The sequence below is a fragment of the Neoarius graeffei genome, chromosome 3, assembly GCF_027579695.1.
Source record: "Neoarius graeffei isolate fNeoGra1 chromosome 3, fNeoGra1.pri, whole genome shotgun sequence".
Lineage (NCBI taxonomy): Eukaryota > Metazoa > Chordata > Actinopteri > Siluriformes > Ariidae > Neoarius > Neoarius graeffei.
In genome coordinates, this window is record NC_083571.1 from 23,684,054 (window position 1) to 23,701,513 (window position 17,460).

Here is a 17,460-nt window from a genome sequence, read left to right on the forward strand (position 1 = left end):
TTTTCACTATTCTGTCGATTTCTTTAACTCGATTTGCATCTTTACGCCTCGATCACGGAGGCTGCCATCTTTCAACTCTTTGTTTGAAGCGAGCTTACGTACAGCTATCTAACAAGTGCGTTCATTGGTTATTACAGAGCGATGAGCCAATCACGTACCTCGTTTCATTGCGTAAATGACGTAATTACGTCAATGAGATGAAACGAGGTGTACGTGATTGGCTCATCGCTCTGTAACAACCAATGAACGCGCTTGTTAGATAGCTGTACGTAAGCTCGCTTCAAACAAAGAGTTGAAAGATGGCAGCCTCCGTGATCGAGGCGTAAAGATGCAAATCCGAGGCTGCCATCTTTCAAACAAAGTCGGAACGAATAGGATACGAATGTGGATGAGGGAAAAATTGGAAAAAATTTTTCTTCAAGTTTTGAGGTGAAAAAAGCGGAATTCCGCGAATTTGCGGAAAAATCACATCCCTGATAAATTATGTACACAAACCCAAAAATCTAATCTAAAGTGTATTAACTGCATTCATGCACTTTTTTCCCCCTTAACATTTGTGCTTGGTTAAAAAGAATAATGCTTAATAAAAAAACGTTTCTTGCATAATACCAACAGTATAATAAGCTAAGAATATTTCTTACTGATTTTATAAAACACATTACACACGCACACAGTGATTTTAAATTTTATTCTTAAAAAAAAAGGCGCTTCCAACATACTTAAAGTGCTGGCACAAAAAGAAAATATTTACAGTCGCTTCACATTAGAATTGTGTCTGTTAGTCTCCATGTGGTTTTGGCAATGCGATACAGTGTACACACACGTCAATCTTCACTTTGAGTCTTTATCCCAGCCGATGTGGGACGTGTGTGAACGGGCGTCACTTCTTCATGGGAACTCCATCGGAGTAGTCCTCCAAAACACCGTTCAGATGATCATTGTGAGTCTTGAACCGTCTCTTCTTCTGCATTGCCGGCTTCTTCCTCTTTGGGACTGGTGCCTGTACAGTTCATCACAAGATACACATGTTTGAGAATGGATGACATCATGGTTAATGATGAATTTTACATCACAGCGTTACTGAATGCTCCATTCTGATTGGTGAGAAACTGTTTCTAATACTGTACGTTATTGTCTCTATACTAACAACTAACACAGGGGTTTGTATGATAGTTTGTCTTGTGGTTTGATATGGTCAAAAGAGGAGACATTTTTGGAAGGAGTCTTTCCAAGCTTTGTAACAGTTAAAAGGTCAAATTTTAAATAACCCAAAAGATGGTAAAGCCTTTTTGAATGTTTTATGGTCTCTCCACTGTGGATTATTTTCTCTTGTTGGAGAATTGACCATGTACACTGCACGGCCAAAAAAAAAAAAAAAAAAAGTTATCATCATTTGGATTTAAATAAGCAAATACATAAACAGCCTTTGACTGAATAATAATTAGTGCAGCGATCGTGTTTCAACTGGAAACAATTCTTTGAACCCTAACTGATACAGCGAGTAGCTTCTCATTTCATAAACATACATGCTGGAAGATGGATCCTGTACTCATGGAAAAGATGTTACCAGGGTGCGATTTGTCAAAAAACCAGAAGGGGGGATGTTTTTTTTTTTTTTTATCATGAAACGTCACAAAATTAAGGTAACAATAGGCTAACAGCTCAATAACATCCGATGATATCAAATGAATAACACAATGAAAACGAACACTAAACCAGAGATAGTAAATTCATCTTCCTATCTCTCTGACTAAATACACGAACACTAACGCACAACAAAGTTCGCACTGCTTGTCGCGTTGCTGTGATGTTTCTCTCCCTCCGGATTAAATGGACAGTGACTCGAAAATCACTGAAATACATGAATACTAAATGAACAGTTTGCTCTGATGGCGCAGTTCATGTGGCCTTTTCTGCTTTCCCGTCGGTGCGCTATCCGCCACGTTTCGCCCTTCTTTAATCCACATTTCTGCGAATTTCTCAGCAGGGAAGGAACGCACGTCTGACCCATTGACAGCGAGGAAAAGAAGGCTGTCAGTGTGGATACATTCATTCTGTTGCGCTCATCAATAAGGATGTGATTCATGGCGCTAAATCCACGTTCACACTCTGGATATTGTTATTATCTACAATGTATCTATTTGCTGGGGACGTTCGTGAACATCAAAGCTGCCACTTCGGGTCATTTTGAAAGCGAGTGCAATGTAGACCATAGAAAACTGTCATAACATGCCTGTCATGTCAACTTTTTTTTTTGGTTTGTTTGTTTTATTGACGGGGTTGTCCCCGAGGATTTTTTTTTTCAGCAGAGATAAAAACCAGAGGGGGGGGGGGGGGGGGGGGGGGGATGATCCCCACCACAGTGTTGCCAGATTGGGAGGTTTCCCGCCCAGTTGAGCGGTTTCAAGTGCATTTTGGTGGGTTTTGAACATATTTTGGGCTGGAAAACATCAGCAGTATCTGTTGCTGCTGAAGTTTTCCAGCCCAAAATATGTTCAAAACCCACCAAAATGCACTTGAAACCGCCCAACTGGGCGGGATTCCTCCCAATCTGGCAACACTTCCCCACCATCCCCCCAGCAAATCGCACCCAGGATGTTACGGTGTTTCAGACGAGTCAAATTATTGGCCTGCATCAAGCAAAGAAAACTAGAGAGACTGCTGAAATGACTAGAACTGGATTAAGAACTGTCCAATGCATTATTAAAACCTGGAAGGAGAGTGATGAACCACCATCAAGCTTCCTGGAAAAAAAAATGTGGTTGGAAAAAAGATCCTGATGATCAGAGATCACTTGAATGCTTGAAGTCAAATTGTTTATTTAAACCGCCCCCGGTGGAACTTGCGACTATAGGGGTGTTCACATGGCAACTTTTACTCCGGTGTAGCACCGGGGCTGCCCCGGTAGAGCATTCACACGGTACAAAGTTATACCGGTGTAGCCCCTGAAAGCTGCTTAAACCGGTGCAAATCTAACCCTGCTCGGGAGGTGGTTTAAGAAATTTACTCCGGAGTAAATGCTAGTTTGCGGGGCAGCACCGATATAAAATGGGACGTCTGAATGCTACAGGGGTAGACTCGCTACGCGTGAGGAGAGTTAACGCATGACAGTCGTTTCACGTGAGAGGGATGGACGAAGCTTGGCGCACAAATATCCGAATGCTTCCTTGCTCATTCTGAAGTTTGATATCCAGTCTGAATGAGTAAGCGATCCGTTGACAATTCTCTCCCACCAAACAGAACTGCGTGTCTTCATCCACGTTGTTTTCCCGGCGCTTGGTGATTCCATGACAACCGCCCACATGGCCATGAACGACACGAAGTCGTCGATTTGTTGCCGAATGAATTGTAAAATGCGTCGTTTTCGTGCTCTCTTGTACTTGCGCAACCTTTCCTTTCTCTCTTTTACCCTTTTACGGTGTCTGATAGACCACAACGTAGAAAGTTTGTCTGGAGAAGTATAAACCATGGTTTTTCGATACATCAGTCACAAACAAGGTGGGAAAAGGAAGTACATTTTCACGCATGCGCATATTTCATTTCCGCATTATTACTATCGTATAGCACGGTCGCAAAAACTGCCGTGTGAACCTCAGTGGGCCTGCACCGGTGCTAACACGCTTCTCTCTAGTAAGCAGGGTTGTGACGTGTGAACGCTCCACAAAATTTACACCGGTGCAAGATATATCGCAACAAAACACATCGGTGCAGCATCGATGCAAATATGTGCCGTGTGAACACCCCTTATGTTCAATAGTGAAATTAAGATCATTTCCACGCTCAATGTCATAAGAACTCATGGGACTAGGACTAAAAAGCTGTGTCCCCATAATTTCTGCTTTCCAAAGAAATTTCTCTCATCAAGATCTATTCAGTACTTTGGGGGTAACATGTTGAAGTTGGTACAACAGACTAAAAACTCTGCTCGCGTAACGTTGGGAAACTGCAGGTGCTTTTTGAGTCACGGAAAAGCGGTCAGGCTTTCTCTTTCTCCTGATTGGTTTCCGACTGGATTACTCGTAAATATCAATCAGATAACTTTTATAGGAACGTTCTCTCGCTCTCGCTGTTTCTGATGAAGCATTCAGCAAAATTTTCCGTCTGCTAGTTTTGATGTTATGATTCACGGAAGACTTTGAAGTGAGCTTTCATAGCTTTACCTACTTATTTTTTTCAAATCAAACCGATTCATGTAAATGAATTCTATTCCATTTTAGAATATAACTGTAGTTGTTTTGATGAAAAATCTTGATCTTGGTGGTCGGAATGATATTTGAAAAAAAAAAAAAAAACAAGTCAAATGCAAGTGTCAAATTCAATTAATTGGAGTTGTTTATTGGATGTGGATCAATCTGTTTTCAAGGTTCGCCATGAAAGTTTTGAATATTAATTGAAATAAAGAAACATTTATATTCTTTAATATAAAACACTAGTAGGCCCTACTTTTGAGAAATACAAAGGCCTACAAAGCACAAAGAGGGTATTAGAAATAAATCTTTTATTACTTTTTTAATGAGTGTACCGATTTAACATTTTTACCCATTTAGCATAATGAATACTAATTAAATACTAATTTGCATAATTGTTTTTTTTTCTAATTTTTCAAATTTTCTATTCGGTATACAACCAACCATCCATGTGCCTGCCAATTTCCATGTAAAATATCTTGAAAAACACGGGCGATTGCTCTAAGACAACGAGGGAGGCTCAGCCTCCTCTAAAAATGACGAACATCGTGTAGGATGAATTGCGCTAGGCTTATGTTATAGCCGACCTTATAACATTGCTATTTCAGATCCAGAATCATAGAAATATATGTGCTCAACCCAACTACAGTGCGAAATCATTCCCTTATAAATTTTCCCCAGTTCGCCTAATGTGTGCGTGAGTTTTTCCCCCTCGTGACAGCGCGATGCAGCCCAGCCTCAGTGGATTGGGAGCTATGTGCTTGTCAATCTCAAAATGCAAGACGATTATTGGACAAATACTGCGAAAATGCCTGCCCACGGAGTCTCATGGACTCCCAGCCTCAGTGGACTTCAACGGCATTTGGGAGCTATGCGCTTTTCAATCTCAAAACGCAAGACGGTTATTGGACAAATACTGCGAAAATGCCCGCCCACGGACTCCGAGCCTCACATGGGAGGGACATGGCAGTTTCCGCAAGGAGACTGGTGATTGGTGAAAGCGGCCGGATATTTTCTTTGATTGACAGCTCGTTTCAACTATAGACAGGCAGCGGTACAGTGTTGCCAGATTGGGCGGTTTTAAGTGCATTTTGGCGGGTTTTGAACATATTTTGGGCTGGATAACGTCAGCAGTATCTGGCAACATCACTTCAGTCCCATGCGGATTCGCAAGTGCTGTGGTGTATTGTAAGAGATCAGCTTACATTTCGATTTCATTCATTATATACGGTTTCTACCAGCTTTTTTAGTTTGTATATATTTTCATTGTAAATAAAAAAAGTGTAAATATAGTGTTGTCAAGTTTGCTATCTTAGTTCCAGAAATTTCGTTTATTTGAGTGACTGAACTTGAACTTGAGGGGGCTAGTCAGCTAGCAAGAAAGCTGCGCACGGATGCCAAGCATTGCTGATTTAATTTTGGCGAAGCCATTTGCCAGTCTTCCTTTCAAAGAAAAAATTTAAATTAAAGAGCAGGGTAGACCAACGCCTCAAATTGACTTGGTGAAAAAGGTAGGGAATAATACTCGTTCCTTTCAGCTCTCCTGGTACGAGAAAGTGAATTGGCTAACAGCAAGTGACCCACATCAACAACAGTAAATAGGCTACTTTAGTAATATGTCATGGATGGACCAAAAATATAGAATCTATTTAAAATGTTTATGCTGAGTATATTATATTGGAATATATGTTTTTCTGGATATGAATTAAACACAGCTACAATTTGGAAAACATTTTTAAACAAAATCACAGCCGAGGTCAATTTTTAAACAACATGCCACAATATTAAAATATAAAATGTTAAAATATACCCCCCCCCCCAACACCACCATCATGTATATTGGACAGTAGGCTAATGGGCCAAAAGAACCTGTTATTTTACAGTTTGTGACACTGCCAACAATCAGCCAGATCAGAGGCAAGAGTATGGGCAAAACTGATGTGTTTTTTCTTTTAAAATCTGGAAATATCATAACCGACCAGCTTCCCCTGTTTGAAAGACTACCAGCCACCACTGTTGAAAAGAGAAGAGAAAAAAAACCACACAACATTTGATCTCATTGGTTAATTAGGCCCATTTTGGACCATGTGATCCTCATACAGAATATTACAGCAGTTTTCTAAAAATTAAGCCGTTTCTTCAATCTGATTTGTAATACCTCAAGAACAGATAAACATTTTAACTCTTAAACTGTTGTTCTGAATTCAATGAGAGCAGTTTCAAGCAATTTGGACTGAACTTTCACCTGATATGCCTACTAAAGATTGGACTCTGGAGCAACTGGGAAAAGGTCATGTGGTCTGAGGAGTCCAGATTGACCCTATTCCTGAATGATGGGTGTGTCAGGGTAAGAAGGGAAGCACATGAAGTGATGAACTCATCATGCATAGTGTCCACTGTAAAAGCCTCTGGAAGCAGTGTTGTGATCCGGGGTTGAGTCAGTTGATCAGGTCGAGGCTCAGCAATGTTACGGGGCAATAAAATGAAGTCAGCTGACGACCTGAATGACCAGGTTCACATTAAAATCAATGGAGTTTTTCCTCCCTGATGGTACGGGAACAAAATTAGGGCTCAGACTATGAGGAAGCATGAGGAATCATTTGTCACACATGAATTAACCACCACAGAGACCCGACCTTGACCCCATTGAGAATCTTTGGGACGTGCTGGACAAGACTTTACGCAGTGGCTCGACTCTCCCATCCTCAACACAAGATCTCGGTGAAAAATTAATTACAACTCTGGACTGAAATAAATGTAACATTGCACAAGTTTATCGAAGCAATGCCATGGCGAATGCATGCTGTAATCAAAGTTAAAGGCGGTCCAACCAAATATTCGAATACACAACCTTTTTTTTTTTTTTTGGCAGGGCAGTGTATAAATTAATCATTAGAGATGTATGTATATGGTGTAAACGCACAATTTTCTTTGGTCCTGTATCCTGCATCGATGAGATGCCCTGTCTCTTCAGGTACTCTTCAATCTTTTCGTCATCTATGGAATCAACTGGAACGCTGCGCCACAGTTTCTGGAACTCTGGAGAACATCAAAAACATTCCACAATAACCAACAGTCCTCCTTACACTTGTACTGGCCATTAGAAATGAGCTTGTATTATGTTTTTGGCATACCGACATTAGTAGATTTCCAAGTACCATTCATACAAAAGTTAGTTCCAGTCCACTAATTTGATTGGATAAGTGGAGTTCCAAGAATGCTGATATTAAGGCCATGTACACACGTAGCCGGGTATTTTTAAAACCGAACATTTTCCCCCCCTCGGTTTATAAAAATGTTTTATCCACACCACCTCGTCTTCGAAAAAAATCCCTTCCACACATAACCGAACATCTGCGTTTTCAATCACATTCATAAGCATTCCAAACCTGTAGATGGCATTATTTCCCCAAATCCTACCCCTAATCACATCAGAACAGCCCTCTGTTGGCGTCACTTCCGCCTAAACATAAAACATGGCGCCAAGCTCGTTTGTCTGGACAGACTCGGAGACAGAATTGCTTCTAAACACAATTTTGGAGTATAAACTTCAAAAGACGCAAGAAAAAAGTTGATTCGGAATCTTGTCAAAGCAAATATGTGGACATATTGACCCTGTTTTTGGAGCAGTAGTTGGGCTTCTAAAATTAAACATGTAAATAGCACCTGCACAATAATTAGCGCTTTCAAGGCACTACTCCGATCCATTACTCTTTGTCCATGCTTAATCTGGCTTCTGCAGTAAACAAAGGTCACACGTTTGACGTCAGGGCAGATTTGTCGTCATTTTTTTTGGCGCAGATTGCGATGTTCTAAAACGCAAAACTCCGGTTATCTCGGTCTACACGAAAAGGCATACACGGAGTTTTCAAAAATCTTCACTTTGCCCGGAGTTTTTTTAAATATTCGTTTTTGATGTGTTTTCATGTGGATGACAGGCCAAAACGTAGAAAAATATCTTCGATTTAGCAGATACCCGGCTACGTGTGGACGGGGTCTAAGTATAACAGCACTTGTACAGTTAACCGGTTTGTATCACTCTGCTTGTGTGTTATTTAGAAATCATCATTGTGGAATGGCGGCACGGTGGTGTAGTGGTTAGCGCTGTCGCCTCACAGCAAGAAGGTCCTGGGTTCGAGCCCCAGGGCCGGCGAGGGCCTTTCTGTGTGGAGTTTGCATGTTCTCCCCGTGTCCGCGTGGGTTTCCTCCGGGTGCTCCGGTTTCCCCCACAGTCCAAAGACATGCAGGTTAGGTTAACTGGTGACTCTAAATTGACCGTAGGTGTGAATGTGAATGGTTGTCTGTGTCTATGTGTCAGCCCTGTGATGACCTGGCGACTTGTCCAGGGTGTACCCCGCCTTTCGCCCGTAGTCAGCTGGGATAGGCTCCAGCTTGCCTGCGACCCTGTAGAAGGATAAAGCGGCTAGAGATAATGAGATGAGATGAGATCATTGTGGAATATTTTGAGCTTTCTTTAAAAACAATGGATACGAACTTCACGGAATACAAATTCTTAATAATGGCACAGAACCAGTGTTGTAGTCAAGTCACTAAACCTCAAGTCCAAGTCCAGTCTCGAGTCCCCAGTGTTCAAGTTGGAGTCAAGTCCAAGTCATTTCATCTCATTATCTCTAGCCGCTTTATCCTTCTACAGGGTCGCAGGCAAGCTGGAGCCTATCCCAGCTGACTACGGGCGAAAGGCGGGGTACACCCTGGACAAGTCGCCAGGTCATCACAGGGCTGACACATAGACACAGACAACCATTCACATTCATACCTACGGTCAATTTAGAGTCACCAGTTAACCTAACCTGCATGTCTTTGGACTGTGGGGGAAACCGGAGCACCCGGAGGAAACCCACGCGGACACGGGGAGAACATGCAAACTCCGCACAGAAAGGCCCTCGCCGGACCCGGGGTTCGAACCCAGACCTTCTTGCTGTGAGGCGACAGCGCTAACCACTACACCACCGTGCCGCCCGTCCAAGTCATTTAAAAAAATAAAATAAAATAAAATAATAATAATAATTCGAGCCCACTATTGATCCAAGTCGAGTCCAACACTCCAGCTGCACTGTTTGACGGCGGCTGTTTCAGCACCATTAACATTAGTTTGTTCCTGAGCATGACGTATGAACAGGGAGTGCAAAGTATTCTGTCAAAGATGGTTGGGAGACAGCAGGTGTGTTTATTAATACAAGTGAAGACCGGTAAACAATCCAGAACGGCAGGCAAAATCATAAAACAGGCAATAGGTCGAGTGAGGCATAAACAGGCTATCATAGACTCGGCAGAATCTAAAGCCCTATTCGCACGGGATAAGTATTACCTGTGGACCTCTGGTAATTCGGAATAATTGCAGAGAACGTCTGAGTTCTTAGTCCCGTGCGAATGCGCCATGTCCGTAATTTGCCAAGTAATAATTCCGCCGCGAATTACCTACTGTGTTTCGGCAAAACACAGACGTCCAGTGGTACTACAAGTCCCGTGTGAATGCGCATGTCTGTGTTTGTAATTATTAAACGCGCGTCTCTTGTACTTTTCTGGAGTGAATAATGGAGGATACGGGCGAAATTTTGATAAACAGCATTTCAGGGGCAAGTGGTAGTAGGCCTATCCCGTATTTGAACCAGATAAGCATTCTGAACTCCTGTCTACTAGTGTTGTGACGTTCGCAAACGAACCGATTCTTCTGAACGGCTCCTAGGCATGAACGATGAGAACCGAGTCTCGAGCTGGGGGAGCCGTTCTTTCTGTCGCTCTTTTTCTGTACTGTGTTTCAGATGAAAAAGCTTTTGCCCAAGGACAAGAAGTAGGCTAAACAGCATTTGTCTTTTATTTATTCAAGTTTTATCTGTTTGCCTAATAGTTCAAATTGTTTTGTATATAGTTTATAATGTTGTGTGATATTAATGATAATATTGTGGGAAAACTACTTTGCACGGACGTTCATTTAATTTATTCTATCATCATTTTGTTTGTTCTATTTTTGTGTATTTTATTTATTTATCTGTTTGTCTAGTTGTATCTATTTTTCTAATAATAATAATATTTTTTGCATTAATAGTTTGTTTTTTCCTATTAAAAAAATCTTGTGTTCTTGTTATAACTTTATCTATTTATCTGACTGTTTAGTTGTATCTATTTTTGTTACAATTTCAATATTTTTAATATAGAAAGTTTGTTTTTTTCTATTAAAATGTTCTTGTGTGATAACTAGTTCTTGTGTTATATTTATTGTAGTTGTATCCATTTTGTATCTCAGACTTAAATATTTTTGTAAAACAAGTGTTTTTCTATAAAATATTCTTGTGTTCTTGATAACTATGTTCTTGAGTGGGTTCTTTTTTTTTTTTTACAGAAAAGCCGTTCTGCATGGACATTCACTGAAGCCCTCATTGTTTTTTAATGGTTATTTATGAGCGTTTAGGGGTTACAATAATGTAAGTCTAGGTTGCTTTATATAAAAGGTATGTCCAGAAATATTGATGTCACTGTCTAAGCAGAGGGATCTGGCTTCTTTAGACGCTGTCTTCTTAAAACTGAATAAATATTTAAAAAGAGCCAAATGAGCCAGTCTTTTGAACGGCTCTTTTCAAAGAACGGATCACAAAGATGCGAATCCCATCAAAGAGCCATAAATCCCATCTCTACTGTCTACAAGACGAAACAGGATGCTGTGAACTTACGACACATCCGGTCACAATGTCTGTAAATTCGGTGAATTACAGACTTTTGCTTATCCCGTCCGAATGCGCCACACAATAACACAGAGGTGCGGGGGTAATTGCGAATTACCAGAGGTCCATAGGTAATACTTATCCCGTGCGAATCGTACTAAAGACGAGAAACAGGAAATCAGGGATAAGGACACCAAACAAGGAAATAAAGCTCGGTAACGTGTCAGCAACGCAACTCAATACTTCGCAAAAAGTGTGTTTTCAGTTTTTATACAGGCGCGCTGATTGCGCTTTAATCCTGTACAGGTGCCCACCCGAGAGTCTATCTGATGCATGTGCCAAGGCGTGCAGGTGTAACACTCTTGCATGGAATTAGTACAAACTTAAATGTAGATATAAATACTTATGCCAAATTATTATGGCACGTTACCAAAAAAGTCCTTGTCTCCAATTTACGAGTCCAAATGCAGTTAATGCACGAGTCCGAGTCATCAGTGCTTAAGTCCAAGTCGCGAGTCCTTAAAATTAGGGCACGAGCTGGACTCGAGTACTACAAGCCTGCACAGCACTAAGACCTGTTTTATAACAGTGGCAAACATTTCAGAAAGTGAGGAATCGGAAGCCTTTGCTTCATGCAGGTGGATTAGATTACTCAGACTTCTTTAATTACACTGGGGAACACAATTTTTGTTGAGTTAGGTCTGACAGCTGTTTTTAACTAATTTTTGGGTGCAGAATCCAAAACTGATCTCAGTTTTTCTCTATCACGTCAAGTTTTTGAACTATAGGATCCCCGTTTTCTTAAAAAAATATGAAAAATACTGTACTTAACAGATATGTGCTTGTTTTATAAAAATTTACAAATATTGACATACAATGAAATATGAAAGAAACAGGCATGACTGCAATGTTTAACACAATTATGTTTTTACAAAGGATATGGCTACTGTAATTATAATTGTGTGCAAGAAGAAGCAGCCTTTATTCGTCACATGCACACTTCAAGCACAGTGAAATTCATCCTCTGCATTTAACCCATCTGAAGCAGTGAACACATGCACGCACACACTCAGAGCGGTGGGCAGCCACACCAGAGCGCCTGGGGAGCAGTCAGGGGTTTGGTACCTTGCTCAAGGGCACCTCAGCCCAAGGCTGCCCCATGTTAACCTAACCTGCATGTCTTTGGATTGTGGGGGAAACCGGAGCACCCGGAGGAAACCCACACAGACACGGGGAGAACATGCAAACTCCGCACAGAAAGGCCCTCCCCGGCCACGGGGCTTGAACCTGGAACGTTCTTGCTGTGAGGCGACAGCGCTAACCACTACACTACTGTGCTGCCTGTGCAAGTAGTTAAGGTAAAATTTTAAGTTTATAGCTCTTTCTGGAGTGTTCAACTTGAGGACTATCGCGTTTAATGCTCCAACAATAGTCAGCCATCATATGTACATCCCATCTACCCTGATAACGTTCTTCCATAACCTTCAAATAGTCTTACTACAGTGGAATTTTGCTTATCTGGAGGGAAAGCTGTGGAGAAAAAAAAACTTGACGTGCTAGAGAAAAAAAAAAAAAAAGACTGCAATTTTGGAATCAGCATGACAATTTTAGTTTTAATCAGCATAAAAATCTAACTTAACAGAAAATTTTTTTCAAATTGTTGTCCAGTGTTAGAGAGTTTAGGATTGCCGTAATGCTACTAAACCTAAAATCACTATCAGGTCCAGAACATAATTCTGAAGCAATGTTGACTGGACAGAACAACATTCGTGCGATATTACACGGACATGGTGCATCCAGTGTGATTTCTAGGTTACAGGTCACTCACCTTCATCTACTTCGAAGTGACAGTGTTTGTCATTGTAGAAGAGAATCTTCTTCTTGTCAGGTCTGGACACAAATATGATCTGATCTCCAAGAGCCTGTAGCACAAACAGAATCAACTTAAGAAGCTGCAGAAGAAAGCAGTACATAAAGATGAAGCAGGAGTTGTGCCCCAACCTTCACACCACAATATTGGAAATGGAAAAAGAATTCAATCTGAAAACACGGTGAAGCCTTCAGGTAAAGATCAGGGTGCAATTCGGGAGAATGCTTATTGGAGTAAGATGTCGCCAACACTTGTTCCCCCCCACAGACCAAATACTGGTTATGGCTAATAATTAAATTTCATTTGCATTCCTAAGATTTATTCACCAAAAACATCGTATTGATTTGAACTAATTGAGAATAGGGACAAGTTTGTTGTATATTAGGTATAGTATCATAAAAGCTAGCCTACCAAGTTGAGTGCCTTGTTTTTCTTGCCTAGTGGTCGAAGTGTGTCAAAAAAAAGACAAATTTGTATTTGAATATACGTTTCAAATTTCTAAAAGCCAAGATCTCTTTAGCAAGTCTTTTTTTAGATAGTTAAAACTATCCATCCATTTTCTACCACTTATCCAGATCCGGGTCACAGGGGTAGCAGCCTAAGCAGAGCAGCCCAGACTTCCCTCTCCCCGGCCACCGCCACCAGCTGTTCCGGGTGAATACTGAGGCGTTCCCAGGCCAGCCAAGAGATGTAATCTCTCCAGCGTGTCCGGGGTCTCCTCCCGGTGGGGCATGCCCAGAGAACCTCCCTTGGGAGGCATCCAGGGGGTATCCTTACAAGGTGCCCGAACTACCCCAACTGACTCCTTTCAACTGAGAGTTAAAACTAATCAAATAATAAAACTGGCAACACAGCTGTAGTGTTTAGGTCATTTGACGCAAGTACAGGGACAATTACTGGAGATGTACATCAAGACAGTTAGGACACAGGGGGCTGCAGAGAAAAAAAATCTAAATAGCAATTCAAATGTCGTATTAGCCAAGTCCATGCAGCACTGTAAGCTGAAGTTTCTTATACGCTTGCAAGTTCAGTCAGGTTGCTAAAATTTCTGCTCCTTCAACATGACCGAGTCACCTTATTTTCTTAAGTGAACAATTTATAAATATAAAAAAACAAAAACAAAGATCAACTGTGAGCTACTGTTCACTTACGTATAGCCCAATCAGAATGCAAGCAATCGAAGGAATAGGACACTTATTACGAATGTTGACTTCAACAAATAATTAACCCTGAAACAAGTAGGTAAAGAGCAGTGTCTCTCCCCAGGGATTTCAAATAGCATCGTGGTAAACTGTCATTATGAAATAGCATTTTGCTTCTTGAAAATTTTGTAAATCCACTCTATACGTTTCATAAATACATTCAGTCGGTAAAGAGGAAGCTGATGTGCGACAGACCTGAAAATGGTATACACGGTATAGAACCCCCACTTGGTACTAAGTGGCTATGATTTGTGGTTGCTGAGAAAAAGGGTGTTTCGGCTGGACAGACAGAGATAAACCAGTATACTCCCCCTCCTTTGAAGCGGGGGTATTTATTTAATAATTTTTTTAAAAAAAAGTGGTGGGGTCTATACCTTGATGGCCTTGGCAGCGTTTGGCAGGCCCTCCTCCACATCATCCAGCAGTACTCCTCCTAAACCCTGCTGATCATGCTTATCCAGCAACCTGAGCAGTGCTTTCTTGTCCTTCAGGTGGTATTTAGGTTTAAAGGCGTATTTCCCTTCACGCACGTCTATCTTGGGGTTACTTGCCAAGGCCTGGGATAGAGGAACAGAACAGAACCGGACAAAGTAATGAACATACGACTTACAATGTTATTGAACTAATGAAGCCTTGTGAAAGGAAAAATGAATATACCAGAAGCTGACAAGGGGCGGGGCTAAGCTGTGGCTGCCACCAATCACCACCCTGAACTGATTTCTGTTCATAATCATAATTCATTTTTCAGTGATCATGCGATTCCCAGCACCTTGTCCATGAACCAGTGGATTAATTTACATACATTTTCATCGAGAAAATGAAACCGGGCTTGAGAGCAGCATTAGTTTTCTGGTGTACATGCAAGTTTTGCTGAATAATTAGCCAATACAATACTGGCGCCTTTTGTTTTCACTTTGTCTGTACGTCATGCCTTAAAGCAAGGGTGGGCAATTATTTTTTCCATGGGGCCACATGAGAAACAGAAAATTCTGTGGAGGGCCGGACCAAAAGGCTGAACTAAATTCTGCATAATATTAATTGTATTTCTTTATATAAAGCAATAAATAACATCGTTTTTACAAGCTGCTAAGACTGGTAAGAGTATGGAAAAAACAAGGTTGCCTTACAAAAAATGTCATTTATTCAATCAAATTTCCCAAAACAATGGTTAACAAAATGTGAACGTTTGTACCTTTTTTTTCAGTCACATTCACCCCAAAACACAATAAAGACATCACAATATTGTCTTTCTACTCCAAATATCAAGCAAGATACATCATATTATAATAATGATGCCCACATTTGTAGTCTAATCACCTCATTTGGTGCTTTTCGCCGGAGATCGGCTCCGGCGCCTGCTAGTGACGTCACACGATGTGATTGGCTGGACCGTTTGAAGGATGACGTACAAGTTTGTGGTTGGTCTGGACAAATTACGGAAGTAGTTATCGCGGGATTAGGTTTCGTGGGATTTCATGTCATGTTCATGTCGCGCGCATTGCGTTTTTGTTGAACACAACTTCAAAATAAAAGCAATGCACATTCAGTCCATGCATGGGGTAAAATTAGAAAATACGTTTATTTTGTAATTTCTCATTAACCTTACGCGGGCCGGTCAGAATGAACCAAAGGGCCGGATGCGGCCCGCGGGCCGTAAAATGCCCAGGTCTGCCTTAAAGGGATCCTCCAACGGATTTAAATGTGGTCACAGATTAAAAAAAAAAAAAACATTTTTTTTTGGAGACCAAATGTTCGAGAAAAATGAATTTTCTTTAAAATGCCAGACTGGCATCCTGACATAGTGACACATGTGAGGACATCATATAGTGGCCGTTTAGAGCAACTCAGCTGTTTATATTCTCTATTTATATTGTAGTTTTGCTAGTTTTACAAGTATTTTACCATATTTATCAGTTTTTAAGTAAGTATGCCTCATTGTGCAGCATACAAGTGCCACAATGATGCTTAAAAAAAAAAAAAAAAAAAAAAAAACACAAGCTAGAACTAGACTGCATTTCCATTGTGGCAAAATGTCATAGACAAACTTGATCAGACATGAGACCTTGCGCTGCAAAATCTTTTTTTATATGATCTACAGGTTGTGCGTGTGTGGGGCAAAGTTTGCGTATGGCTGCGTAATCTAAAATCTCAGTTTAAAATGGCTCAACTCACAGCACGACATGACACTTTGCGGTCTAAATTTTTTTTTTAAAACATGATCTACATGGTGCTGGGGAGATTAACCGAGTGTGTGGCATGGTTTAAAACAGATTGAGTGCGAGGCACACAGTGCGACATGCCAAGTTTTTCCTCCCGAAACACCATTCATTTGAATGGGGAAAATGGGATGAGCAAAAAGAAAGGAAAAGACGAGTGTGGGTCAGAATCGATTGCGTGTATGTGTCGGGGGAGTTGGCTTGAGGTATCGCATGAAGTTTGGCACATCTCCGATGAAGCGTGTCCAAGCAGGACGATTCGATTTGTGAGCCCCATTCATTCTCTATTTGGGGGGGGCAGAAAAATGACAAGAACGAGAGAACAGATGCATCTATCCAAAAACCGTATACAAGTGCACTACACCGATTCAGGACGCTGCAGATCATGTTATATTTAAAAAAAAAAAAAGGTTGAGTGCGCAAAGTGTCCTGTCGCTCTGAATTGAGCCATTTTAAACCAAGACTTTAGAGCACGCAGCCCCACACACAATCTGTAGATCATGTAAAAAAGATTCTGCAGCATGAGGTCTCATGTCTGATCCAGTTTCTGTCAGTGACACTTTACCACAGCTGATCAAGCACACTCGGCATTTCCTCTGTAGAAATGCAGTCTACCTCCTGCTTGTGCTCTCTTTTCAGCAACATTGTGGCATTTATATGCTACACAAGGAGGCATACTTCTTTAAAAACTGATAAATTGTGTAAAATACGTGTAAAACTACCATGTAAACAGGGAATATAAAGAGCTGAGTTGCTCCAAGCGACCACTACCTGACGTCATCGCATACGTCACCACCGCAGGACACCAATCTGGCATTTTAAAGGGATCCTCCAGCGGATTTACTCTTAAACTTAAGTGAAAGTATTCATATATTTCAAGTCAGACATTCATTTTCAGAGACAAATAGTGTTCTAGAAAATTTTAAACTACCAGATGGGCCTCCTGCGGAAGTGATGTATGCGATGACGTGGCGTAGTGGAAGCTTGGAGCAACTCGGATGTAGGTCTCATCGCGCAGCATATACATGCCAAAATGATGCGAAAAAGAAGGATGAGAAGATATCTTTTCACCATTTACCTGGCCAGAATTGTCTGAGTATTCGCAAGAAATGGATTCACGTCATCAGAAAACCTCAAAACAATCTGCCTGCCCTGCGGTGCCCTACTCCTGCTCCAAACATTTTGAATCACCCCATTTTGATTAGGGGTCGACCGATAATCGGCCTGGCCGATATATCGGGCCGATATTCTGCATTTTTAGGGTTATCGGTATTGGCCATAATTTCCACCGATATGCCGATAACA

General features: G+C 41.2%; 1 protein-coding gene across 1 annotated transcript in view; it reads right to left on the reverse strand.

Annotated features, from left to right (window-relative positions):
* Nucleotides 1-669: 669 nt before the first annotated feature.
* The window catches only part of gtf2e2 (general transcription factor IIE, polypeptide 2, beta), a 72,619-nt gene continuing 55,828 nt past the window's right edge, over nucleotides 670-17,460 (reverse strand). Inside the window, exons 5-8 of the mRNA XM_060916524.1 lie at nucleotides 14,314-14,496; nucleotides 12,696-12,789; nucleotides 7,111-7,226; nucleotides 670-1,000 (exon numbers count right to left, since the gene is read on the reverse strand). Of these exons, the coding sequence (XP_060772507.1) occupies nucleotides 881-1,000; nucleotides 7,111-7,226; nucleotides 12,696-12,789; nucleotides 14,314-14,496 (513 nt within the window). The 3' untranslated portion in view covers nucleotides 670-880. The remainder of the gene's footprint in view (nucleotides 1,001-7,110; nucleotides 7,227-12,695; nucleotides 12,790-14,313; nucleotides 14,497-17,460) is intronic.